General features: G+C 46.3%; 1 protein-coding gene across 1 annotated transcript in view; it reads left to right on the top strand.

The window, feature by feature from the left end:
* Positions 1-26,428, top strand: part of AGAP1 (ArfGAP with GTPase domain, ankyrin repeat and PH domain 1) — a 482,721-nt gene that overhangs the window by 270,391 nt on the left and 185,902 nt on the right. Inside the window, 1 exon segment of the mRNA XM_078154609.1 lies at positions 835-1,003. Coding sequence (XP_078010735.1) covers positions 835-1,003 — 169 coding nt within the window.

Here is a 26,428-nt window from a genome sequence, read left to right on the forward strand (position 1 = left end):
TCTGTTTCTAATTGAGTTTGGCATGACTGCCCAAGATGGCCTCTGGTACCATCCCGTCCTGAATCTGTGGTTCTTTGAGGCACATTGTCTTATCAGTTCCTCCCGAACCTTATGAAGTAGGCGCTAGGACTGTCCCCATCTTAGAGGTGAGAAGATTGGGGCTCACGGCACGTGAATGACTTGACTCAAGTTATACACCTAGGATAGGTTTCATAGGATCAAAGACTTGGAGTCCAATGAGGAAACTGAGTCCTGGAAGGCTGACTTTCCCAGAATTCTATAGCTAAGAAGCGTCTAAGGCTAGATTTGAAACTAGGCCTTCCTGACTCCCAAGTCTAGCCCTCTGTGCCCCACGCTCTTTAACATACAATGCCAAGTATTCTTTTCTGGGTCCTAGCTATTAGCCATCCATCCATCCATCTACTTGTCCCTATCTGAGCCTTGGTTTCCTTGTATATAAAATGGGTACGATAACTGTAGCTAGCACGTAGAGTACATATGGAATCATACATCTAGAATGTGAGGGGGCTCCGATTGAAAGGGGAGGGCACCTGGAGGCTGAGGACCCAGGTCTCCCCACTTACCATGTGACCTTCCTTCTCTGGGCCTTCACCGCTTCACCTGGCTGTTGTGCTCCTTATCCATCATCTTCATTGTCCCTGAGTCCCACCCTCCCTCAGACCGTCACTCGGCCAAATCAGCCGCCTCTCTGCCCCAGGTTCCTCAGCTCTAAGCAAAGCTCGGCCTCCATCTTTGCCTTTCTGGAACTTTTCTCTCCGTGTCTTCTCTTGGAGTAGTTTTGGTCATGTGTCTTTTGTTTCTGTCTTTGGGCAGGATTACATGCAGAACGTCCATGGGAAGGAGATCGACCTTCTGAGGACCACTGTGAAAGTCCCAGGGAAGAGACCGCCCCGGGCCACATCGGCCTGCGCCCCCATCTCCAGCCCCAAGACCAACGGCCTGGCCAAGGACATGAGCAGTCTGCACATTTCACCAAATTCAGGTAAGGTGATCATGCCCCGAGGAAACCAGCCTAGCCCAAAAGACGCATCCCGTGTGTCTCTGTACGTACAGGTGTGTGCGTGTTTGTGCTGGTGTAGATGGGCAGGCTTTGCTGGATGGAGGGGATCGGTGACATTTGCCGCTGTCTTATAGGTTAGGCCTTGCAAGTCTCACATGTCGGAAGCTGGCACCTCTTCTTAGGCGCTGTGGCCCAGGTGAGCACCGGCAGATGCAGGCTTACCTGGTTAGACTTTGGGTCAAAAGGCAAAGCTTCAACGCTAGATTGGCTGAAGCTGTGGACGTTCCCTCTCATTGTAAGCGTTCCACCTCACCGCCACCCGCTGGCTCCCCATCTTTGTCTGACCTGTGCAGTAAAGGACAGACCTGTCACTTGCCCACCCCAGCGCAGGGACTCTGGTCTCGGGGGACGTGTAGCTCTGTACTGAGGCTGACAAAGGGAACTGGAGCATCTTAAAAGCACAGCCGTCTCACAAGTTCTAAACGGCTCGACCTTGGAGGTGTTGGAACTCCTCCGGAATCAAGAGGAGCCTAAATATGCTCAGTCATTCTACTACTTATCTTTAGAAGCCACGTACACACACTCACACATATACTCACACGCACGCACACACATACATACACACTCACACATACACACACTTACATATGCACATACACACTCACACACACATACTCACACATTCACACACATATGCACATATACATACACACTCACTCACATATACACTCACACATACACACTCACGTATGCGCACACACATACACACTCACAATGCACATACACACATACACACTTACATATGCACATACACACTCACTCATATATTCGCATACTCACACTCACACACTCACACACGCTCACATTCACACACACTTACACATTCACACACCTCTCAGCCTAGGGGCTAATCCTACCAGCTGACTTCAGGGTCACACCAGGACTCAGTATTGCTGGAGTTACACCAGTCTGAGCCAACCAGCTCAGCTTTCCCTAGGGATGAATAACTGAGTCACAGTTTGGCCTTGGGGAGAGGAGGAGGGCCTTGCCTCCCCCCTCAGGTGACTGGGTAAGGTGACCAGCAAGTGTGCCCTGATGTTCTTCAGACCATTCCATATTAATGGCATGGTCAGGGGTAGTTATTGCTCTCCCCTTCCTTAAGAATTTTGTAAGAAAGCTTGGATAACGTTGCCTTGAGACCAAGGGGTGCCAGTTTTGGGGGGGCCCTAAGAAGCATGTTGATGGGAGTGGTCAAGAACCATCAGTGATGAGGGAAATAAAAATGAGCCAAGTCCAATGACTTGTGGTCATTCCTCCTTCTCTGGTGGCCACTAGAAATGCCCCTCCCCCATTTGATACCACTCGAGGATTCAGTGGAATGTTATGTGGAGGTATGAATGTTTTGTTGACCCTTAACCCTTTGCCTCCCATAAAAAAGGAGGGAAGCCCCAGAAAAGCTTTCCTTCCCTCTTCCTTTGCCACCTGCCAAGCTTTTCTGTTGTGATTAGATACAAACATACCACATAAGCAGTCCTATTTTACCTTGAGCTTCCAATTGGCAATAATCAAGCATTAATGAGGCTTTACTAATTACTAGCAGGTGCTCCTAATAACCTGCAAACATACACTATAAATTCTATTAATTTTTAAAAATCTGATTTGCCACTAGCCCTCCCCCCAAAATAAGTGGAGATCCCTTTGACTTTCATCCGTCCTCCATTCATCATACTAGGTCAATGATTGCCTTCATCTCCCTTGAAGAAGTGGCCATGAAGCCACATATTCATTTCTTTATTTTGTCTGAACTTGATTCACCCTCCTTCCCTTATGGTCCTTACTCATCCCACATCCACAAGCCTTCTCTCCAGTGTCATTGTGTTGACTGAAAAATGGACTGGGGTCAACTCTTTGGAAGGCAGTTGGGGGTCACACTACCCCAGTGGCCTTCCAGTCCAGTCCCATAAGAGCAAGTAGTTGAGCTCGTGATTCTGTTGTGCTTTTTCTGATTTTTTAAAAGATATTTTATTAACATCATTTAAAAGTTGGTCATAGAATCAGAGCTTTAGAGCTGGAAGGGCCCTTTAAGGTAACGAGACTCAGTTGCTCGTTTTATGGATCAGGAAGCTGAGGCTTACAGAGAGTAATGGCATTCTTAAGACCACACAGGCAGTGCCTTGCAGAGCTGGGATCAAAGATGTTGTATAAGCAAGTAGTATAGAACAATGATCATGGGTCAGAGGCATTCTGTATGGTAAAACAAAATACTAATTTGCAGCCTGAGGCCCTGGATTTGAAATCTAGTTGTGCTACTTCTCACCTGCATGATCTGAGTCTTTTCGCCCTCCTGGGCCTCTAGAAAGTGAGAGGGTTGGAGGAGGTGAGTGATCTCTTAAGACCAAATTGCGTGACCCTCTGGCTTATACTTGACTGCCTTCCTAACCACGCTCTGCTGTGATCTATTACTGCTTGACAAACCCGTCTTATCTTAAGGAGAAGGGTGTGAGAAAATTTTTGGTGACCCTTTTCCTCACGACAGGTCAGTCATCTCTCTCCACATGGCCAGTCCTGGTCCCTGCTACTCTCACTCTGGCATAGCCGTCATGTCGAATGACAAACTGGAATTATTGCTGGCCATGCTGAGGCAAGGTCTTGGTTCACAGCCTTGCCTTTGGTTCCCTCACAGTGCCAAGTCCAGTACTGCATACTGCCCGTTGGACCCAGTTTTGGAAAAGTCAGCCATTTGAGAAAGCCAGCTCTTGTCCTTTGGAACCACAAAGCAAGCATTGGCCCAGCCTCCCCTCCCCTGGCCCATAAGGCAAAGTGGGCCATTCCTGTTGAATAGACTTTCTCCTTGTTCACTGAGGCTCAAGCCCTCCTCAACCTGTTCTGATGCTAGCCGATGGTGACCTCAAGAACTTTAGTTTGAATCCCAGCTCTGTGACCTTGGGTCAGTCCCTTACCCTCACTGGAAGATGGGGGAATTGGATTCCCAGGACCTGGGTTCAAATCTTACTTCTGCCTCTTCCTAGCTGTGTAACTTGGGAGTCCCTTCATCTCCCTGGCCCTCGGTTTCCTCATCTGTAAAAATGAGATGGTACTCCATGGTGCCTAAGGCGCCTTCCATCTTCTCCCTCCCGGTCCGTCCCAGCATCCTGCATCTCTGGCCATAAGCTAGTCCTTATAACTTGAAAACTCTGAAGAGAAGGCATTAATTATCTTCTTTTCTGAAGCTTCCCAAGAATGAATTTTTCACACGTGTAAATAACTGTTTGGGACTGTGGTTGCACTCAGCAAACAATTCTTGTAGCTTCGTATGGCTTTCTTGAATGAAAAAATTAGATTGGAAAATGATGCAGAAATCCCATTAGATTGCAGTCTCCCTGAAAGCAGGGTCTGCGTCACACTTCACTTGGTAACAGTGCGTGTCCAAACCTTGTTCACCTGAAGGCTTTACACAAATGCTCACTAGTATTACTAATGCCTAGCTTCATGCACAGAGCATGGTTATTGAATTGTGATCCGAATAATCATCCCTAGAGCTGAGCCCTAAAGCTTTGGAAATAACAAAACCTGAATTAGAAAACCACTACTAAGAATGGGCATAAAAGCTAAATACTGAGACTAGGAGTTTGGGGTGTCTGGTGTTCCTCGCTTCGTAAGGTTCCAGAATGTACAAAGTTCTCTCTTCTTACCTGCTCTGCAAAGTAGGAAACATGAGTATTTTGGTCCCCTATTTACAGGTGAGGAAACTGAGACCCAAGTGAAATGTTTGTAATGGTTCCTTTTCTCTAGTATTATATATATATATATATATATATATATATATATATATAATTATATATATATATATATATATATATATATATATATATATAATATATATATATATATTATATATATATATATATATATATATATATATATATATATATATATATATTTTGGCAAGATCTTAGCAAGATGAAAGAAAGAAAGAAAGAAGGAAAGAAAGAGAGAAAGAGAGAAAGAAAGAAAGAAAGAAAGAAAGAAAGAAAGAAAGAAAGAAAGAAAGAAAGAAAGAAAGAAAGAAAGAAAGAAAGAAAGAAAGAAAGGAAGGAAGAAAGGAAGGAAGGAAGGAAAAGAAAAATGATAGATAGGTAGATGAATTGGTGGATGGATAGATAGAGAAATAAACAGGTGAATAGACAGATACATGAATAGGTAGATTATAAATAGATAAATAAATAGATGAATAAATAGATGGAAAGATAGATGAATGGATGGATGAATAGATAGATGGATGGCTAGATAGATAAATAGATGAATTGATAGATGAAAAGATAGATAGATAGATAGATAGATAGATAGATAGATAGATAGACAGATGGATGGATGGATGAATAAATAGATGGATAGATGAAAAGATAGATAGATAGATAGATAGATAGATAGATAGATAGATAGATAGATAGATAGATAGATAGATAGATAGATAGATAGATAGATAGATAGATAGATACATGGAAAGACAGAGAGAGAGAGATCATGCAAAGTCAGAATCAGGCTTGATGTCACAGACACAGCCTCTCGAAGGTTAGCATCACCACGGAGGGCACTGCTGGGCCTCAGAAGGTGCTGGGCTCCCCCACCTTGGCAGTCCCCACTCAGCGACTGGGGGACCACTTGCCTCGGTACTTTATATTCGAGATGCCTTTTGCCAGTGCTTTGGATTAGATGCTTGCTGAGATCCTTTCCAACTCTCAAATTCTGTAATTCTTTAATATATAGACAGATGGATTTGGAGCCAGAGAGCCCCACATGAAAATCTTGCCTCTGAACTTCAGTTTTCTCATCTGTAAAGTGGGGTAATGATAATAATACCAACTGTACTTATCTCATGGGATCCTTTGTGAGGTGTTGATGAGCTAAAGTAGATAAAATGACTTGGAAACTTAGCTGTGCTGTGCCAGTGTTGGTCGTTTTCTTTTCTTTTCTTTTCTTTTCTTTTTTCTTTCTTTTTTTTTTCCGTGTGTGAGGCATTTGGGGTGAAGTGACTTGCCTAGAGTCACACAGCTAGTAAGTGGCAAGTGTCTGAGGCTGTATTTGAACTCAGGGCCTCCTGACTCCAGGGCCAGGGCTCCGGCCACTGCACCATCTGGCTGTCCCTAGAAATGGCAGTTCTGATTAAGGTAACAAAAATGACAGGAGGTTCTCGGTTTTTTCCTAAAAAGTGACCTTTCTTTTCCTATTGGGCACTGAAGGCTGGTGCTGCCTCTGCCATGGGTAGGGGCTTCCAGCACGCAGGAGGAGCCTCCGTAAGGCAGGCCAGCCAGTGGTCAGCATCTCTAATGGAGAGCCAACTTGGGCGTTCTGCCCAGAAGGCCTCGAGTGGCCTCACGGTTCTTTGTAATAGACACCAGGAGTGATTGATGAATGGGTGAGGCGACACTTCTGGAGCCTGCGGTGACCTGCGGCTTCCCGGTCCCAGGCACCCCTTGCCACCACGGCTTTGCTTCATTACATTAATTAAAGTCTCCTACCCCCAATGCCAGAGCTAAGGCTGCTCCTGGGACTGCCAGAGAGAGCCCAACGCTTGTGTGGCTAGCAAAGGGTGGGCCCCACCCTAAGGGCCAGAGCTCCTGCCAGCCAGGCCCAGGGCTCTTCTGAGGAGCTGCTGGAGGCCCCAGAAGGTGATGCCGCTTTCCCAGGGCCTCTGCTAATTATTTCCCGCTGTCCCTGGTTTTAAGCACAGGCCTTTCTGATGCCAAGCCCAACACTCTGCCCGTCGCTCCACCATGTCTTTATGTAAGTGATGCACACAACAAAACAGTCCCCTTGCTACTCCGTGACTGATGGAAAAAAGCAAACCAACCCATTTTCATTCCTATGCAATACAGGAGGTCCCAGAGATCAGCAACTTGCTTTGGGAGCCCAACAATCCCTTTGAAGCCAGTGGCATCTGTGTCTAGCCACAGGCTTTGTCCCCCCGTCTCCTGACCGAGAGGGAGCCTTTGGAAGCTTCCTTCCTTGGAGTCATGGCCGTCAGCTTGAGGAAAGAGAGTCCTGGAGGTCCTCGATTACCTGTTGGTGTTACATCCCGTTCATGGGTGTCCTAACATCCGCTACTCAGTGAGCTTTCCAGATAGGCCACTGTCTGGAGGTGGAGAGAGAGAGATGATAATGGCGATGGTGATGATGGATGGACGGACAAAACAGATAAAATGCCTCAGGAAAACCAAATCATGCACCTCTGTTACTGGACACCAATTCCCCACCCATAGCCCTCCCCCTTAATCAATAACCAATAAAATGTCAGGTATTTATTAAGTAGCTACCATGTGTTACTAGATACTGATGATGCAAGTACAAAGAATGAGACGAGAAGCTTAGAGTCCAATCCTGGGAGTCACAGATACATACTAAACACGGGCAGTATAAAGATCAAGTGAATAACTGCACATTTATGCAAAGTAGCTCAATACAAGGCACTTAGAGGGGGGCCACCAGAAGTTAGGGGGTCAGAAAATGGCGCTTGAGGAAGAGAAGGGACTGGATGGTGGAGCACCTTCCAGGCATGGGGCTCATTGACTCTCCTGAGAAAAGGGGAGGGAGAAGACGGCGGTGACTTGAAAAAGACCCAGCTCCAGATCACCCCAAAGGCAGGAGATTGGAAAGGCCAGGGGTGGATTCAGCTGAGCCGTCCCTATCCGGTAGGGTGGCCCCCCAGGGCCGGGATGGCTTAGGACAGTCAGGGGCATGTTCTCATCATTCGAAGGTTGCCACGTGAGTGCTACTCTGTGTCACCGAAACCCTGCAAACAGTTCTTTCTGGTCAGGTGGTGGTCAGGTGGTCATCATCATCATGTTGATTGCCTTTTTTCTTGGTTCTGCTTTCTCCCCCCTGCATTATTTAGTCCACCAGAGCCTTCCTGCTTCCTTGATTTCCTCATATCCATCATTTCTCATGGCATAATCTAAATACAGATGGCATTATATGGCCAGATTCACTTTCCAGATCCCATCTTGCTCCATATCTATCTTGTGAGGGGAGGACAAAGGGTGCCTTGACTCAATCCCCACTGACCTAGTGAATGATCGTGGCAGGCAGGAACCCCCAAGTGACCTAGGAGAGATCCCTCTGTGAGGATCTCGGTGTTTAGTCAAGGAGCAGCAGTGGCGATGGTGGCTATGTCACCAAAGAACTGTGCTAGGTGCCGTCCAGTGATTACTTCATTGAGTGTCAGAGGCGCTGGCTTGCCTCAGATGAGGCAAAACATGCAATCTGGGGGAAAACCTCTCTTGGGTCGCTTGTATGTTCCTGCGTGCCATGACATTGTCCGCTGTGTTGGGGTTTGAGCCAAGGCTGCCTTCATCCTTCCCCCACCAAGATGGAGGGGATGGTATCGTGGGATACTTCCTGACATAGGCTGGACAAGAAGGTCCCTTCCTACTCCAAAGTTCTGGGATTCTCTGACAGGCAACAGGAAATAAGGCTACCGTGTAAGCAAGTTTGTTTCGTTTTTAATAAGGGCATGTGACTGGTTTCCAAGAGACAACAAAGCACTGGAAACACAATATTAGGGAAATTAGGATCAGTGGGATTTTAAGGTAGAGCGTATTGGTGCTTAAAGGAGAGCTGTAGCTGCTCAGTCCCTGTGGTCTTCCTTCTGTCCTCCCCCTAGCAGAATTTAAGCTCCTCGAGGGGTTCCTATTTTTGATACCTTGTTCATCTGTGGGTTTATTGGTCTGGTATGATTTTATCAGTGTAGAAAAACCACAAGCTCACACGTTTAGAGCTGGAAAGGACCTCTGAGGCCAAAGAATCCAACCCCATCATTTTACAGACAAGGAAACTGAGGCCCAGCTCAGAGGAGGAAATATGCTTGTCCTGAATTGTTCCCTGTTCCTTCCAATCTCCTGCCTTGGGCCACACAGTTCTTAGGGGGTTGTAATTTTATCCCAGGATATAACTGGATTTCCAGGCTATGTAATTGGATTAGTGTCTGGCAGGATCAGGGAAGTGTCAGAGCCTAAGTCTGGTCTCAGGTACTCTAACTTCAGACTCCTTACTCACAACATGGGACCCTCACCATCTCACTCTATGAAAACTCTATCCGTTAATCAAGCGATCCATGAGCATTGACTAAGCATTTACAATGTGCTAGGTACTGGGGATAGAAATGCAATATTCAGAAAATCTCCACACACAAGAAGCTCACATGCCAGTGGAGAAGCCAACAAGGAGATTTTATGTGTACATAAACATACATACATATATTGTGTTTCTATGTAAGTAAACATGCATATACAAGTGTATGTATGAGACAGATACACGTGTGCCAACATGCATAGGAACTAACATTGGAGCAGCTAGGTGGTGTAACGAATAGAGTTCTGGGCCTAGAATCAGGAAGACTCATTCTCCTGAGTTCAAATCTGGCTTCAGACACTTACTGGGCAAGTCACTTCACCTGGTTTGCCTCAGTTTCCTCATCTGTAAAATGAGCTGGAAGAGGAAATGGCAAACCAGTCTGCTATATTTTCCAAGAAAACCCCAAATAGGGTCACAAAGAGTCAGACACACCTGAACAACAAAAGCTACCATTTAATTAGCACTCTACAAATATTATCTCACAACAGCCCTTGGAGATGAGTTCCGTTACTATCTCCATCTTCCACTGATGACGGTACAACAGTAATTGTAAGAGGACCCCTACAAAGTGGTTGGAGCAGGCGGTCCCAGCTCTCCCAACTGAGCGAGTCAGGAAAGGCTCCTCGTAGAAGATGGTGCCCTAAAAGCCCCTGGGAGGGAAAGGGTGACGCTTGGCCACAGGAGATGGGAGAGAGGCTGTCCCGCCATGGGGCTCCATCCCTACAAAGGCCCAGAGAGGAGGCCATCTTGGCTGGATCCCAGAGGACAGGAGGCAAAGGTCATGGACAGCGAGGACATGGAGAGAGCTTGGAGCCAGTCTGTGAAGGGTGAAGTGAGGAATCTGATCTGTCGGTGCAGCTTGAGCAGGGCTGTGCTTAAGTAAGATCTCTTTGGGTCTTTGGGAGGTTCAGGGGCCTTGAGAAGGTCAGTGACTTTAGCCAGGTCGTAGCCGATTTGTGTCCGGGGCAGAACTCGAATCTGGCCCTCTGCTCGAGGTCTTTGACTAAGGAGCTGGTGTTCTCCCTGGGCTGTAAGTGCCTCTGTCCCCTGTCGTCGCTCAGTCCCACAACGAGCATAAGCACTTACTTCAGAAAGCACCAGACACTGTGTTATGTGGGGGGGGGGGGGGCATCAGGCCAAGAAAAGATGTTCTGCGCTTCCTCTGGGTCCTCACAGTCACAGGTGCTTAATAAATGTTTTGGGGTGAAGGAAGGAAGGAGCGTAGCTCCAAAGACACAGCCTCTGTTTTGTTACCCTTTTGAGCACCCACCTGAGCTTCAGATGAAGCCCAAAGATTATTATCCCGTTTCTCCAAAATGTGGCAGGGTGGCAGATTGTGGCCCATTCTTGTCAGCTCTATCCTGGGCTACTCCTGTCTCGGCCCTCCCATCAAGCCCCTGCAGGCAATCCACTCACATACTGAGGACCTACCTTGTTTTCTTCTGATGTTTTCTCTGATACCAATGCAGTATGTGTGCTGTCCCTGAGTTATCTTCCATTTTTAGTCCTTCCCAAGCCCTCCCTTTGTTTCTCTGGCATCCTTTATGCCTCTTCTCTGATGCAATTCCATGGCTGTTACAGCTGGGTCACCCTCGCCCAGGCCCTTCCATTCCCTTCTGTAAGACATCACCTGGAGAAGAACCATATTTAAAAATGGGCCTTTGTTTCAGGGACAGCCTGGTATTCCTTGGAGGCTCCCTTTGGTAAACATTCCTTCCTTCTTTCCTGCCTTCAACAAGCCTTTATTGGTCTTTTACTGTATGCCAAGCATGTGGGAGAAGCTAGGGATACAAAAGTGAAAATGAAGTCATCCTTGCCTTCAGGTAGCCTCCACGCTACTGAGTCCAGTTGGGGGTGGGAGATAGGATGTTGCTTTAATTGTTAAAAATTCTTCATTGTCGAGGCGTTGATCCATGATCTAAAAATTAATTTAGAAACCCTCTTCCCTTCAAAAACCTAACCATGGTCGGGAAAGAGCCATTTGGACCATGCTGTGTAAGTCCCTACTTAAAACCTGAATCTCTGATCTCTCTGCTAATAATATCTGACCCAGTTAATCCCAGCAAAGCAAATTTCAGTAGATACAGGATGCAGACATTTTTGAGGGGCCTTGGCTTTTATATGTACACAGGGGTTATTGATTTTACATTTGTACAGTACGTGGCATCCAGTAAGCACTTAATAAATGCTCGTTGACTAATGGTATCCATTTTTGAGGAGAAGCTTCTTATCTGCTCTCCACACTCATCAAAATACTATTAGCTTTGCTTAGGAAACCTGTGTGAACAAAAGTCAAAAATGCCCCACCATTCTGAAGTAATGCCATCCATGCCCACCTTTACAGAAATAGGAACAAGGACTACTTAATGTGCTGGATCAAAAAGGAAGATGGCAACTCCCAGGTCCCACCACTGGACACACGAGACCTGCCTTCTTTGTTGCTCATTCATTCTTCTCCAGATCTTCTCTCCAGGAACTGAGCCAATGCCCAGACCTACCATCAGGAGTACTTCCTATTTTATATTATCCATGGGATGACTTCAGCCAATCACTCAGCAAGCATTGATTAAGCACCTACTGCATGCTAAACACCAGGCTAAGAGCTGAATGTAGAGAGTTGAACTCAGAGAGGAAAGACTTGGATTCAAATCCCTCTGCTGACATTTAGTAGCCATGTGACTTGAAGTAAGTCATTCCCTCTTTTGAGCCTCAGTTTCCTCATCTGTAAAACAGGATTGTTCTAATGGTTGTGAGATGCCAAACAGTGCTTTGTAGATTCTGGGGAGTGCACCCTGCTCCAGAGGCAGCCCGTTTTGTTTGGGGCCAGCCCTGGTTGTAGGGAGGCTCCTCTCTGACCCTAGGCTTCAGCTGGCGTCTCCCCTAAGTGACCAGGTAAGAGGAAGTGGTGCCCTTGCCAGCCGACACACATTCTAAGGAGTGAGGGCTAAGCTTTAGGTTGGATGCATGCAGAAAGTTAGACTCGAAGTGGGGTTTGAAGGAGGGATAGACTCCATGCAAATGCAAAAATGGGGCAAGAGCGCCCCCAAGGCATTTATAAAGTGTCAAGCGCATACATTTGGCTAATGGACCCCACGACACATCAAGCATGTATTAAACACCTCCTGTGTTAGGCACTGGGCCTACTTCTGATGTTGTAAAGACAAAAATAAGACAGGCCCTGCCTTCAGGGAGCTTACACCTCAGGAGCACTAGGCCTTGAGTCAGAAAGACCTGAGTTCAGATCTAGCACCATGCCTTCTCTGGTGACCCCGGGCAAGCCATTTTTGCCTGTCCGCTACATTTTCATTTGTAAAATGTGGACAATAACACCACCAGCTTCTCAGGGTTGTTGCTGAGGATGGAAGGAGATAATATCTGTAAAGTGCTTTGCAAACCTTAAAGTGCTATACAGGAGTACTATTCCTTATTGAAACAGGGTAAAAAACATGGGGCAGTTAGATGCTGCCGTGGTTCACAGAGCATGGGGCCTGAAGTCAGAAAGACTCCTCTTCCTGACTTCAAATGTGGCCTCAGACACTTGGTAGCTGTATGACCCTGGGCAATTCACTTCACCCTATTTGCCTCAGCTTCTTCATCTGTCAAATGAACTAGAGATGGCCAAGGAAATGGCAAACCCCTCCAGTATCTCTGCCAAGAAGACCCCAAATGGGATCATGAGGAGCTGGACGAGACTGAAAGGACTGAACATAATAACAAAGCAAACGTGAACACACACACATAATTTAAGCAAACTGAATCCTGGGCACTTTTGCAAGAGAATGCAGCAGGTGGGGGCAGAGGAAAGGACTGCTCACCAGATCCCAGAATAAGCACAGAGCTGAGAGGGGCCTCCGAGACCCACCTTTCCTAAACGAGAATTCCCGCCATACCACCTACAACAAGGGATCTCCAAAGGGGGTGTTCCCCACCACCATGGGTGCTTCTTCTACTTAGGAAGTGTCTTCCTGGCATCAAATCTAAAATGACCCTTTTACGCATTTCCCTCATTCCTCCTGATTCTTCCCTCTGGGGCCAAGCAGAAGAAAGCTAATCCTTCTTGCTCGGCTCAGTCTTTCATATGCTTAAAGGAACATGAGATTTTATACACACACACACACACACACACACACACACACACACACACACACACACACATACACATATCACTTTGAAAAAGTTAAAGCATTTGCATGACCATCAGCTATTATTAATATTGTAATTATATAATTATATTAATTTAAAATATATTTCTTTTTATAATATATAACAATGTTATATATTATAATTAACAAAAAAGAGCTTTAGAATCACTGTCAAGTCTTCTCTTCCTTAGGCTAAGCATCTCTAGCTCTTTCAACCAGTCCTCTTCAGGTGTGACCTCAAGGACCTTCCCCATCCTGGTTGGCTTCTTCCAGATATTCTAATGTGTCATCATCCTTCTTAGGATATTTTGACCAGAAGAGAACCCAGCGTTCTAGGTATAGGAGCAGAGCAGAGATAGCAAGAAAGTGGCCTCCCCTAGTCTTAGATGCTGTCCCTCTCTTAGGGCAACCTCAGATCACATTCGATTTCTTCAGGGCCTTAACAATGTTGAGTCACATTGCATAGCCGTAGATAAAGTTGGTGTGGCTGGTAGAAACCAGATTGTGAAGACCTTACCCAATTTTAGTCCATTTGACTATTTCTAGAAGGTTCTTAGTTGAGCCATGTTATTCTGTGTTTGATGTATACGTCCCCAAAGCAAAAACACAAGCCAGGGAGGGAAAGTTTGGGGAAAAGATGGGGTGAGATTCCACTTCTTCTAGGAGAGGCCCGGATCCATGCCCTTGGCCTTCCTCACGTTGAATTGCCTACAGCTTGACCTCAGCAGCTTTCGAAAAGCTGCAAGAGCCTGTCTCTTATAATTCCATCATTGGAAGCAGATGGTTTTCTGATCCATTTTTTAAAAATCATTTTTGGTTTCTTAAATTACTCTATGTAGCCAATTAACATGCCCAATAGATTGCACAGATCAATAAGCAGGAGCTCATAGCAAATACTGTGGCTGAGCTGGAATGATAATTAGCTAGACAAACATTGGAAATGGTCTTCAGAACTTCCCTGAATCTGAGCGCGCTGCGCCACCTCTCTGGATGTCATTCGCTCCTCCAGCAGGCAGCCCCGATGCCGCTGACGTTCATTCTGGTGTTCACCGGGGCCCTTGGCTCCATATTCTGTTCCAAGATGACAGATAGACAGCCTCGTCCTGATAATGTGCTCTCGTAGAGTTTGGGCCATTATAGATGTTCTCATTCCAGCCGGCTGGATGCTGAGGCCCTTTGCAAAACAGAGTCTCCTCCCGACCCCCCGCTTCGGTTCCCCAGCGGTTTAAAAATATGAAAGCCGTCAGGAGGCTGGAAACTGATTTACTGAACACGGGTAGCAGGAAAGAAAATCTCAAATGTGTTTTGAGTATTGAACTGCCGTTAACATCTAAAGTCCCAACCATGCTGTTTTCTTCCATACTCCAGCAATCAGGGCAATCCAGCAAACCCATAAAAAACCAAACTAATAGCATGAATATTCAGTGACCTAGAATACTAATTATTGTCATGAATATTAATGGATCGGACTTGCTTCTCTCTCTCTCTCTCTCTCTCTCTCTCTCTCTCTCTCTCTCTCTCTCTCTCTCTCTCTCCCCCCTTCTCCATCTCCCCCCTCCTCTTTTTTTGCCTCCTCTCTCTCCCTCCTTCTCTCTCTCTCCCTCTCTCTGTCTCTCCCTCCTTCTCTCTTCTCTCTACCTCTTTCTTTCTCTCCCTCCCTCTTTCTCTCTCTCTCTCCCTCTCTCTTTCTCTCTCTTCCTCCTTCCCTCTCTCTCTTTCTCTCTCTCTGTCTTTCTCTCCCTCTCTCCTTCTCTCTCCCTCTCCCTGTCTCCCCCCTGCTTTCTTTCTCTCCCTCTCTCTCTTTTTTTCCACTCAGCCAGCTCCAAAGATGGGCCATAATGAGAGCATTTAAGAGAGAGAGCGCTCTCCTCCGTGACAGGGACTGGGGTAATAAGGAGAGCTTGATTAACGTGGTGCACTTGGGGGAGAGATGAGAGGCTTCACGTGGCCCTGTTGTGGAGGAGGCAATGAGGCTCCGGCGGCTCTGTTGCTGCTCCCTCAGATTAATGAGGCCTAAGAGTGCATTAGGAACAGTGACAAAGGTTTGATCTAATGGGCCCAGTCATTTTTCCTTTGAGTGACAGACGCACAGAAGTAATTGGCTGTGCAGAATGGCGGCTCATTGGCAGTACTTAAGGATACATTATCCCCGTTGTGTGGCCCGCAGAGGCTGTTTATCAAAACTGTGAGCTCTGCAGACGCGCACTCCCTGAGCCGCTGGTATAGTGGGAAGGGCCATCAAAAAAAAATAATCATAAAAAAAACATGCAACATCTAAACTTGATCCACTGTGGTCTTGGAGAAACAAAGTTTTTTTTTTCTTTGTTTAGTTTCAAATGGTTGAGAAAACATTTTAATAACTGGGAGGCCCTGCTCGGTAACACCAAGTGGGTCTGTGCACATTAGTGCCCATTTCCTTCCCTGTTTGTCAGCGGCCATGTTGCCAGGTAGAACGGTAGAGTCACCTCTAGGCTCCATTTCCTCTTTGGTCGCCCATTCATCCCCCCAGATTGGACTTTGTTTATACAATTTAATCTTCTACTTCATGGACTGGGCACTTGGTTTCATCATTAAAGCCCATCATTACCTTTTAACAGAACACTCCATGTGTTCCAAGTGGAAAAGAAGCCCAGTAGACTTGAGAATTACAAATGTTTAAAAATAACAATAATAATAATAATAATAATGACATCTTCTGAGTTCCCTGCTTTGGACTTTGTTTGGATGACTGAATCTTTGCGTTCCTGAGTTGGGGGCTCCATGAAGGCTAATACCTGTCATTCGATACAACTCTAACCTGAAGAATCTCAAATGCCTACCAAGCCCAGTTGACCTGAGAATGGCAGATGCATTGTAATCAACTGGATTTATTAAGCTTTTACTCTGTAGTAGGCCCTGAGTGAGGTACTGAGGTTATAAAGACAAAACGGAGACAGTTCTTGCCCTCAGAGATTTTGCTTTTTGTTGTGTGCATGCGGCAACTATAAAGTACCCAAATAAGTCAATATAAAATATGTTCAAGGTCATTTGGGGTGAGGGGGCATTAGTCGCTTGGGGGAAAGAGGATGGTCCTGTAGAAAGTGGCACCTGAAATGACTTTTGAAGACAGCTGCTCAAGGGCTAAAAATAATCCCACATTTCTGATGAGTAAAGAGCACCTCCCCTTTTTGATTGGAGCAGGTTCCGTTAGCCAATCAGGTTCTCCAGCTGACCTCAGGATAAAATAAGGAAGAAAGCAGTTCCAGCTGAAGTCATATGAGCAAGCCTGGGTAGAGGGAGGAAAAGAATGAAACAGACGTTGAGGAAGTCTCTGTCTCAACTCTTAGCTTTTTTTTTTTTTAACTTTAAGCCTTAGTTTTAGGTCATCTTTAGAAAAGTGCTCAGGCCTTGGCTGTATGCATTCTTATGCTATTTTCCCCTCTGTGGATTTCTTTGAGTTTCCTCTGTGCCCACTGGTTAATTGTCAGCTTCTGAGGCCTGGACCGGTTTCTGCATCCTTTTATTCTCCCTTCTTCTCCTTCTTCCCTTGTAACTAGCTAGACCACTTATGTGGCATGTTCCATAAACGCCATTTGTTGGTGGAGAAGTACCCAGAGTGCGTGTGAAAGGTTAAGTCCTTGGACCCATCCCGGGGGCCCCCATTGTTCAGGACAGGGACCTGGACCTGACCTAGAGATTTCTGGTTCAGAGCAGACCAGGGCAGCCTGGCTCGTCTTTGGGGGGCCAGTGCTGCCCTTCACGAGGATGCCTGAGGCTGTGTCATGTTGAACAGAGCAGGCAGTATAATTTTGCCTCCTGGCCGCGTCACTCACTCTGTGACCTGTGTCGGCCGCTCCACTCGAGCCTCAACTTTCCTGTCTATACAGTGGTGACGATAGTACTTGCACATCCTCCATAAGGGAGAACTTCGAGGAAAATACTTTGTAAACAATGAAACCCTGGACACAGGAGCCTCTAGAAGCTTGCGGTGACACGAGGCTTAGTGAGGGGAACTTTGTAAAGGCCGTTGGGGCTGAGCAAAGGGTCCCACTGCAGGCCGGAGAGGCGCTGCCTTCCTGGCCTCCCCCTCTGCCACTTGGCTTCCTGGAGCACCGTGTCTACACCCTCCCCCTGGGACCTTCTCCTGGGCTGCTTCTCCTCTTGCTGCCTCTGTGACCCTTCTTCCCCTTCCCTTGGAGCCTCTTCTTTTTCCGGAGCTAGGGCCACAGCCATGCCCCAGCTCCTGGCTCCTAGTCCAGCACTGCCCTCTGCCCTACCTCAGCTCCGCCATGTTGGCGTGCTCACCTCCACCTCTTACCATTGGACCAAAAGCGGTGTGACATCAGCAACTGTGTTCTTTTTGTTTGGGGATGCCTGAGACCATGGCAAATGATATGGGCGGGACCTACTTCCCAGGGATGTCGTGAAGAGCAAATAAGATAAGGTTTGGGAAGCGGTCTCAGCCCTACAGTGTCGCTTGGTACAGTAGCAGGCAGGCTGCATTTGGGGGCGGAGGTCCTGGGTTTGAATCCCAGCTTTTCCTCTAATTGCCTAAGTCGTGCTTGTAGGAGCAAGTCTCATAACTTTTCTACACCTCAGTTTCCTCGTCTGTAAAACAAGTAGGTTGGACTTGACGGCATCTAGCATCTCTTCCAACCCGACATCTAGGAGCCTCTGACTATTAATTGTCATTGCTGTTATTTGTTGTTGTTATTATTATTATCATACTTGGAAAGCACTTAGCACAGTGCCTGGCACATAGGTGATTTATATACATGTTTCTTCCCTTCCCCTTTAATTATCTTAGTTAAACATCATCGTCATTGCTTTCTTGGGATCTGCCTTTTCATTTGCTTAGACAGTTCTCAATAAGGTAGTCCCTTCCGCCAGTCCAAGAAGGGCAAGTGTTGGGCAGCTTATCTTCTGTCACAGAGAAGTAAAAGCACTAGCCTGGAATCTCCTAGCCAGGATATGTTAGAGGCAGAATTTGAACCCAGATCTTCCCAACTTTAAAGCCAATTCCTCACTAATTATATATATATATATATATATATATATATATATATATATATAATATATATTATATATATATTATATATATATATATATATATATATATTCATTTTATTCAGCCTGCTATTTCATTGCTATAGGAAACTCCTGGTGAGGCCCTTCCCTCTGCCAGTGCCAATGTGCACCTCCCTGCATCTGACCATCTGAGAGACTTGCCGGGGACAGGAAGAGTGAGGTGCCTTGCCAGGGTTCCTAGAGCGCCGCGTGTCAGAGGCTGTGCGTTCCCTTTCATCAGTGGCCCTGTGGCCGGGTGGAATGTTAGCGTTGCCTCTGGATTCTATTTCCTCTGTGGTCAGCCATGAAATCCCCCCTGGCTGGACTCAGTTTATGCAATTTAATCTTCCACTTCGTAGATTGGAAACTTGGTTGTACCATCAAAGCCCAATGGTGCCTTTAAACAGAGCACTCTGTATGTTCCAAGTGCAAAGAAACCCGGTGGACTTGAGAATTACAGGTGTAAAAAAAAAATCTTCAGAATCTTTCATCCCCCATGAGAAGTCAGGATCAGGGGCAAAGAACTGTTGTCACAATTTTTTTAACAAGAAGTTGAAGAAATTAAGCTCATTTTTATTTCACCTCTATGGTGTGTGGACCCTTTTTCCTTTTTGGGGGGGGAGGATTGGGGGGAGTGGGAAGCTATGTTTTTCAGCATTGTACAAAACAGGTTACTTTGGGAAGACCCAATGAAAAAGAAATTGAAGGCATTAGAATAGGCAAAGAAGAAACAAAACTATCACTCTTTGTCGATGGTATGATGATATACTTAGAGAATCCTAGAGAATCAAGTAAAAAACTACTTGAAATAATAAACAACTTTAGCAAAGTTGCAGGCTATGAAATAAACCCACATAAATCATCAGCATTTCTATATATTATCAACAAAGTCCAACAGCAAGAGATAGAAAGAGAAATTCCATTTAAAAGTTATCATAGACATTATAAAATATTTAGGAGTCTACCTCCTGAAACAAATCTAAGAACTCTATGAACACAATTACAAAACACTTTTCACACAAATAAAGTCAGATCTAAATATTTGGAAGACCTAATGGCTCCCAGGCTGGCCCTTGGCTGCCACACCAAACGCCGTGAGCTTTCCTCGTCCCTGGCCTTGCACGGAGAGATCAGGCTGCAGACGTCCTGGCCGCGGCTTAGTTAAGCAAATGAGGGCACGATTCTCTTCATACTTCCTATGTGACTATAATATATGGGTGAGTGTGCATGTGTGTCTGTGTGTACATACACATACATATACATGTGTATATATACATATGTGTATGTAAATAATACACACGCATATATACGTGTGTGTGTGTGTGTGTGTGTGTGTAAAATAAACTCATCCATACCTAATGACCATACAGATGAGTGCTTCACTTATTGTGGGATTACTTCCTTTTTAAATATGGTAATCAGCATCCACTCTGGGAAGGTGACTCTGATTAAGAAATCCCTTGTGATAAGGGAGACAAAGGGCTCGCCTAGGCTGAGCCCCACTCTCCCCGGCCCTGCCCACCCCCCATTTTACAGAGAAGGAAACAGGCCTCATTGGCAGGCGATGCTGGTGAGAGACAGCGAGTGATTCAGACCAAGAAGGGACAGTAGAGAGATGCTCGTCTGATCTCGTTGTCTACAAATAAACTGAGGCCCTGCTGAGGGGCCCTGCCTCAGTGCAGGGAGAAGGAAAGCCAGAGACATCTTTATTACTCCGCACAGGCAGTATCAACAGGCATTTCTGTCAGGAGGGACACACATAATGGTGACATCATTTTTTTTTTAATCTGGGGAGAAAATAAGTTAGAAAAGCCCCCTGGTCCACCCATAATCAAACAGCATTTATTAAGTGCTTACCGCATACCAGCCACTGTGCCGGGAGCTAGCAATGCAGACACGATGAAGGAAACGTTGCCTGCCTTCAAGAAGCTTCCATTACAACAAGGAAGACGGGTGTGTGTGTGTGTGTGTGTGTGTGTGTGTGTGTGTGTGTGTTCCCCATACCACATTTTTTGGTAGTGCATACATACGTCCACGTACATATGCATTATGTATACACATATACATATGTATGCAACGCAGAATAAATCAAGATAATTCAATTAAGGGTAGTGCAGGAGTGAGGGCATTCCCAGGGAGCAGGAGGTCACATTAACAAACACACACACACACACACACACACACACACACACGCACACACACCGCTTCCCTTCCCTTCCCCTTGTCTTGTCCCAGAGCAACGCTGGAAATGATTGGCCTCCTCTGGTCATCAGGTCATGCAACCTTTGGTTCTACAGAAGTTTAGAAACACTTAAGTGCTTGTGCTCATGTAAAATCTTACCTCTACTTTCTTGGTAACACAAGAGCATGTCATCGATGGAAAACATCTGACCGTGTTTAGTCACTTCCTTTTGCCTGGGCCTGTGATTTCCCTTGTGCTGGGGAGCCATCAGGGAGGAGAGCCCCTCTCCCAACCCAGCTCAGCACTTTCTCTGCTCCTGGGAGAACCAGAGAGTTTCCTGGCCACTAAGTTTGGTAACTTACTCAGGGTCACACAACCAGTGTGTCCTACAGGCAGGACTGGAACCCAGGGCTTCCTGGTTCTGTGGCCCATGTCCCATCCGTTACTCCAAACCACCTCTCATTTTTCCCCATTATCTTCACAAATCAAGATCTCTGTACTAATGACTGCTTTAGAAACTCTCAGCATTAGAAGCTCTCTCTCTCTCTGGCTTCCCTAGAAGCCATGAGATTTGTCCTTCTATATCTGTTATGGATTTCCTTTTCTTTTTTCTGTAACAAGAGTCAGAATGCAGCATACCAACAGTAACCATAAGCATGAACCTCAGTCTGAGGGGTACAAGCCTTCCAACACTCTTTGATGATGGTGCATGCAGTCCAGCCCTTTCCACCTGAGTTCTGTTCATTGACAAAACCTCAGTAGCAAACTTTTCTGCTCAGGCCCAGAACTTTGGAGCTCCAGATTCTAGAGATAGCCTTGGCAGAAAGGCCCCTTTCCAGGGCTGCTGGTGCACACCCGTGGCCCCTGCCACTGGCAGCTGGGGGCTGCTCTGACTGCATGGCCACACTGAGTCGGACCCTGGGATGGTGAGCCCCCTGGCAGTCTGGGGCTGCCGGGTTTTCTAATAAGGCACAAATGTCCTTGTCAAAAAAAAAACAGAGCAAGCCAAGGCTCCCATGCTGTTTGGAGTGAGCCAGGGCTGTGAATGGCCCCCGTATCTCCAGCCTGAGAGACATAGGGAGACTGAGTCTCAATAATAATAATAATGATAATAATACTAATTTTTTTTTCAAGAAAAAGCCCTTATTAGAATAAAATTGCAGCAAGTGAGAGGCAGGCAAATCCCCACATATATAATGCTGTGAATGAGTAATGCACACACATTTAAATCATGAGCAGTTCACTGTTTTATGGTATGGTGGTGAATTATACTCTTTTTGCATTTGTAATTAGAGGGCGGAACAGATGGTGAAGGCTTAGTTTGAACTGATGTGGCCATTAAAATAACCCACACTGCCCAAGGATGGCCCCATGTAGTGTGGGTCCCCCCCTCCCGCTCACACCCACTCTCCCAGAGAATATGGGATGCACCACAGACTCCTTGGAAGAATGGCCCGCTGTGGGGCTTAGAACTTTTCTGGAAAGGCTTATGCAAATGAAGGTAAGAAATACCATTTACAACCTGGCTTCTAGAGGTAGACTTTGTCTGGGTGTCGTGCGCCATCACTTCCCTGTGAGGATTTCTGTTTAGTGCTGTTGAGTGAAAAGATGTTGCCTCACCTTCCCCCCACCCCCAAACACAGACGTGTGGACACCAACTGGGCAATCTAGGAAACTTATTACATTTATAAGGATGCTAGTCCAGTGACCTTGGATACATCAGTTGACCACTGTAGACCTTAGTTTCTTTTCTTGAGAAATAAAGCTGTAAGCCTGTGGAATAAATTATTGATTCACCTAGAAAAAACAGAGGAGTCCTGTAGGTCTGCCGAAGGGAAATTCCATGTCTCAAATCTGTTGTTTTCTATATAGGGGAGAAAATTGCAGATTTAAAACTGGATAAGGACCTTATAGATCTAACCTAGTGCCCTCACTTTACAGCTAAAGAAACGGAGACTCAAAGAAATATATTAGATTGTCCAGAGACAATCCTAAACCCATGACCCAGACAGCACCTTTGGACTCAGATGAGAAAAAAAAATTACATCTATATTTTCTCTGACCTCAAGCTGAAATTTAGCATTCCCTTCATTGACGCAATTTGTAAAATAAGTTCTGAAAAGGATTCAGTAGGCATCACCAGCCTGCCAGAGCAGCCCATGACACAGAAAAAAGGTAAAGCTCTCCTGTCCTCGTCCAACCTCTCATTTTGCAGATGAAGAAACTGAGGCTCAAAGAGGGAAATGGCACCCCCAGGGTCACCGTGGCTGGGATCTGAACTGGCTGTCTCTGCCTCTGCATCTGCTCTCCACCACCACCCCTCTGTCACGCCAGGCTTAGTAACATGGCTTTTCCTTGTTCTCTTTCAGAAGAACAAGGAAATAAATCAGATGGGGTTTGGTCAGCTCTTTTCACCCTTGTTCAAATAATAACCACCTCCCCCCAAAATACCTCATTTTTCCAGACTTGAATCTCTGCTGAGGAGGGCTCATTGTACAGGCTGGCCCCCTTGGGATGGGGCAGTGGGTGCACCAGTGAATGCAAGCCATGATCGCTGCTTCGGAAACCACCTCAGAGCAGACCAGATACACATCAGAACAGGCTACTTCTCTTGTAATAAGCCCGTTGCTTGAAAGCAGGATTCTTTGATTTTTTTTTTTAACAGATGAAAACATTTTTTTTTTCCAATAGGGAACCGGCATTTTAATTTTTTTTTTTTTGCTCATTTGGGACCAGTTCAGGCTGCACACTGATACTCATTCAGATATAAATGCCATGTTCACTTTGAAATGCAAATTGTTTAAAGAAAAATAGCATATGGTAGAAGTAACTACCTTTTCAAATCAGCTCATGCACTTTCGGGCCAGGAGTGCAAGGGAAAATTATTCTTTGGCCAGAATTTGGAGCCTTTGACACATGGAAGCTTGGCCTAATCAAGGCTTTCCAGCGAGCATCTCCACATATCCATATCAAGGGACAAGTGCTGTGAACAGGAGGATTAGCATAGTAATTTCCCTGCCCCCTGCTAATCAACTTAAGCAGCCAGCTGATGCAGAGATGATGTATGGGAAGACACTTGCTTTCTGAACTCGGAGCGGGCCAGGTAGTTGACAATGTATTTCTGCCTTAATGCAGACATGTTTGGCAGGGGAAGCATTGGAGAGACAGATGCTGCACGCAGCTAGGGCTTTTCTTGCAAGGCCTTGACACAGAGCCTTTCACGGCTGTCTCTTTTAACAATCATCCTTCGAGACGAGGGAGGGTTCTCTTGTTCAGGCCAGTGCGCTAGCCTCCTTCCCCAAACTGACTTCCTCCAGTGTGCTTCCCGCGCGTGGTCTCGTCTCCCCCACCGCAGGCGCTGTCTCAGCTTGGCAGAGACTTCCCACTGGAAGGCAAGCAGCGTAGTAGGATCATGGCAAGAGGAGGCCTCTCAGAGCAAGAACATCTGATGAGAGTGTTGGTGAGGATATCAGATTAGAGACCCAGGAAACCAGGAGACAGAGGGTGAAGACCTGCTTGTGCATGTCCAATTTAGCCAGATTCCACAGGCATTTATTAGGCATGCAGGCACTGCATCGGGCAGTCCAAATCCAAAACAAAATGGGGAAAAGGGAGCAATCCTTTCCCCTCCTCCAGGAATTTAATGTACATTATGCAATATAAATGGAAGGGAACGGCGTGTGCCATTTAGTTTCCCTTCTGTAAATGAGTGGGTCAGACGCCGCAGCATCTATCACCCATCCAGCTTTAAATCTGGGATCTTTTGGTCCCTCTCGCTGTATGAGCTTAGGCAAAACACTGAGCAGAGTCATAGAACCGGTGAGTTGGGAATGGCCTCAGTCACCAGCCAGTCAAACCCACTGTAAAGGAATCCTCTCTAAATTCAACCCCATGGGTGGTGGGTCAGCTCCATCTGCACTTGAGGATGTAGCAGGAGGGAGGCCCTAGCCCTGCCGAGGAGGCACCGCTCCACTTTGGAGCAGCTCTTGGTGGGAGGAAGTGCTTCCTAACATCAAACCCAAATCTTCATCCCTTGCTCCTGGGGCCCTACAGATCTCCTCCACATGACAGCCTTTAAATACTTGTGCACAGCCATCCTCTTCTCAGGTAGCATGACCTCAACACCCCTCCTCCAGGCACTCTCCCACTTAACAGTGGCCTTCCTAAACTATGGTGCCCAGAAATGAACACAACCTTCTAGGGGAGGGTGGACCAGGGCAGAGACCGGAGGGCCTGTTTTCACCTCACTGGTCCTAGGAAGCCAGGCTTCTCCAAATGCATCCCAGGATCTCGTTAATATTCTTGGCTGCCCCATCACACTAGTGATTCATGTTGAGCTTGCAGTCCACTAAGATCCCCAGGTCCACTTCAGAACCACCTCTGTCTCCCCATCTTAGCCTTGTGGAGCTGATTTCTGTTTGTTGTTCAGTTGTTTGTCAAGTCCAGCTCTTTATGATCCCATCTGGGGTTTTCTTGGCTAAGATACTGGAATGATTTGCCATTTCCTTCTCCGGTTCATTTTATAGATGAGGAAACTGAGGCAAGCAGGGTTAAATGACTTGCCCAGGGTCACACAATCAATAAGTGTCTGAGGCTGGATTTGAACTTGGGAAGAAGACTCTTCTTGACTCCAGGCCTAGCACTTTGTGCACTATGGCGCTTCCTAGTGCCCTAGTACAAGACTCTCCACTTAGTAAATGTGTGGAATTTCGTCATCTTAGATTCAGCTCAGTGGTTGGGCCTGTAGAGGGCCATTTGGCCCTTCACTGTCACCCTGAGTGTTCACTGTCCCTCCCGGCTCTGTGTCACCTGCAAATCAAAACAACCACCAACAACAGCAACAACAACAACTTGATATCTCCGCAGATACCCAGCAGCACGGGGCCACGCCTTCGTCCCTGGGTGCCCCTCCAGGGGCCTCCTGCTGCTCTCCAATCCCTAGCCATCCTTTCCCTAAGAGTGACCGTGTCAGAGCCCACGAAGGTTATCCAAGGCATGAGTATTGCTATCGAAAACTTATCAGGAGCTCTGCTGAAGTCTGGGTGTACTCTATGCTCAGCCATCTCCTCATCTGCTGATGTATTCATCTTGCCCAAAGCAGGAAATGAGATTAGTAGGGCAACAGCTTTTACCCAAATGAGGGAGTGATTCATCCTAGAAACTCCCACACGACCACTGGAGTGAGAAGAAGAAGAATAGGAATAGCTCGAATGTCTATAGGACTCGAAGGCATACAAAGTGTTCTCAACTGCCATTAGGAAAAGCATCATCTTTGCCAAAAGATCACCACTGCAAAAATGCCAGGGAATGTTCTGGCCTGCAGATCTTCTTTTAGGCTTTAGGAAAGTACACGCATCCGTGGAAATGTTTCAGATGGGCTGGGTGGCTGTGCTATCTGGAAATCACATTGTGTTGACTTGAAGCCTCCCCAGAGGGCTGCAGCCTCTGTTCTTGTTAGCCCTGGCACTGGTAAATTTGGCTTGAGACGCTTCCCAGGGCTTTGTTCGTTTTCCTCAGCTGGCTTGGTGGTATTTTGCCTAAGGATATAGACACGAGGTTAGCCTTCAGACTTAAATTGGCACTCCTGCTGTCTAAAGAGTGCCTGCTTGAGAAATGCATGCCTGTGTCTTTAGGGTAGAGATATTTGTTTTTGTTAACACCTCCTTTCTCTTGATTATCTCCAACTGATTCTGTCTAGTTTGTTTGCATGTTGCCCAGAAGCAACTACAAGCTAGTCCTGGACCCAAGACGATCCAAGATCCAATCTGGCCCCCAGGTACTTACTAGCTGTGGGAGCTTGGACAAGTCATTGCACATCTGTTTGCCTCAGTTTCCTCAGCTGTAAAATGGAGATAATAATAGCACTTACCTCCCAGGGTTGTTGTGAAGATCAAAGGAGATAACATT

Source organism: Phascolarctos cinereus, unplaced genomic scaffold (genome assembly GCF_003287225.1).
Source record: "Phascolarctos cinereus isolate Bilbo 61053 unplaced genomic scaffold, phaCin_HiC Scaffold_5;HRSCAF=322, whole genome shotgun sequence".
NCBI classification, from domain to species: Eukaryota; Metazoa; Chordata; class Mammalia; order Diprotodontia; family Phascolarctidae; genus Phascolarctos; species Phascolarctos cinereus.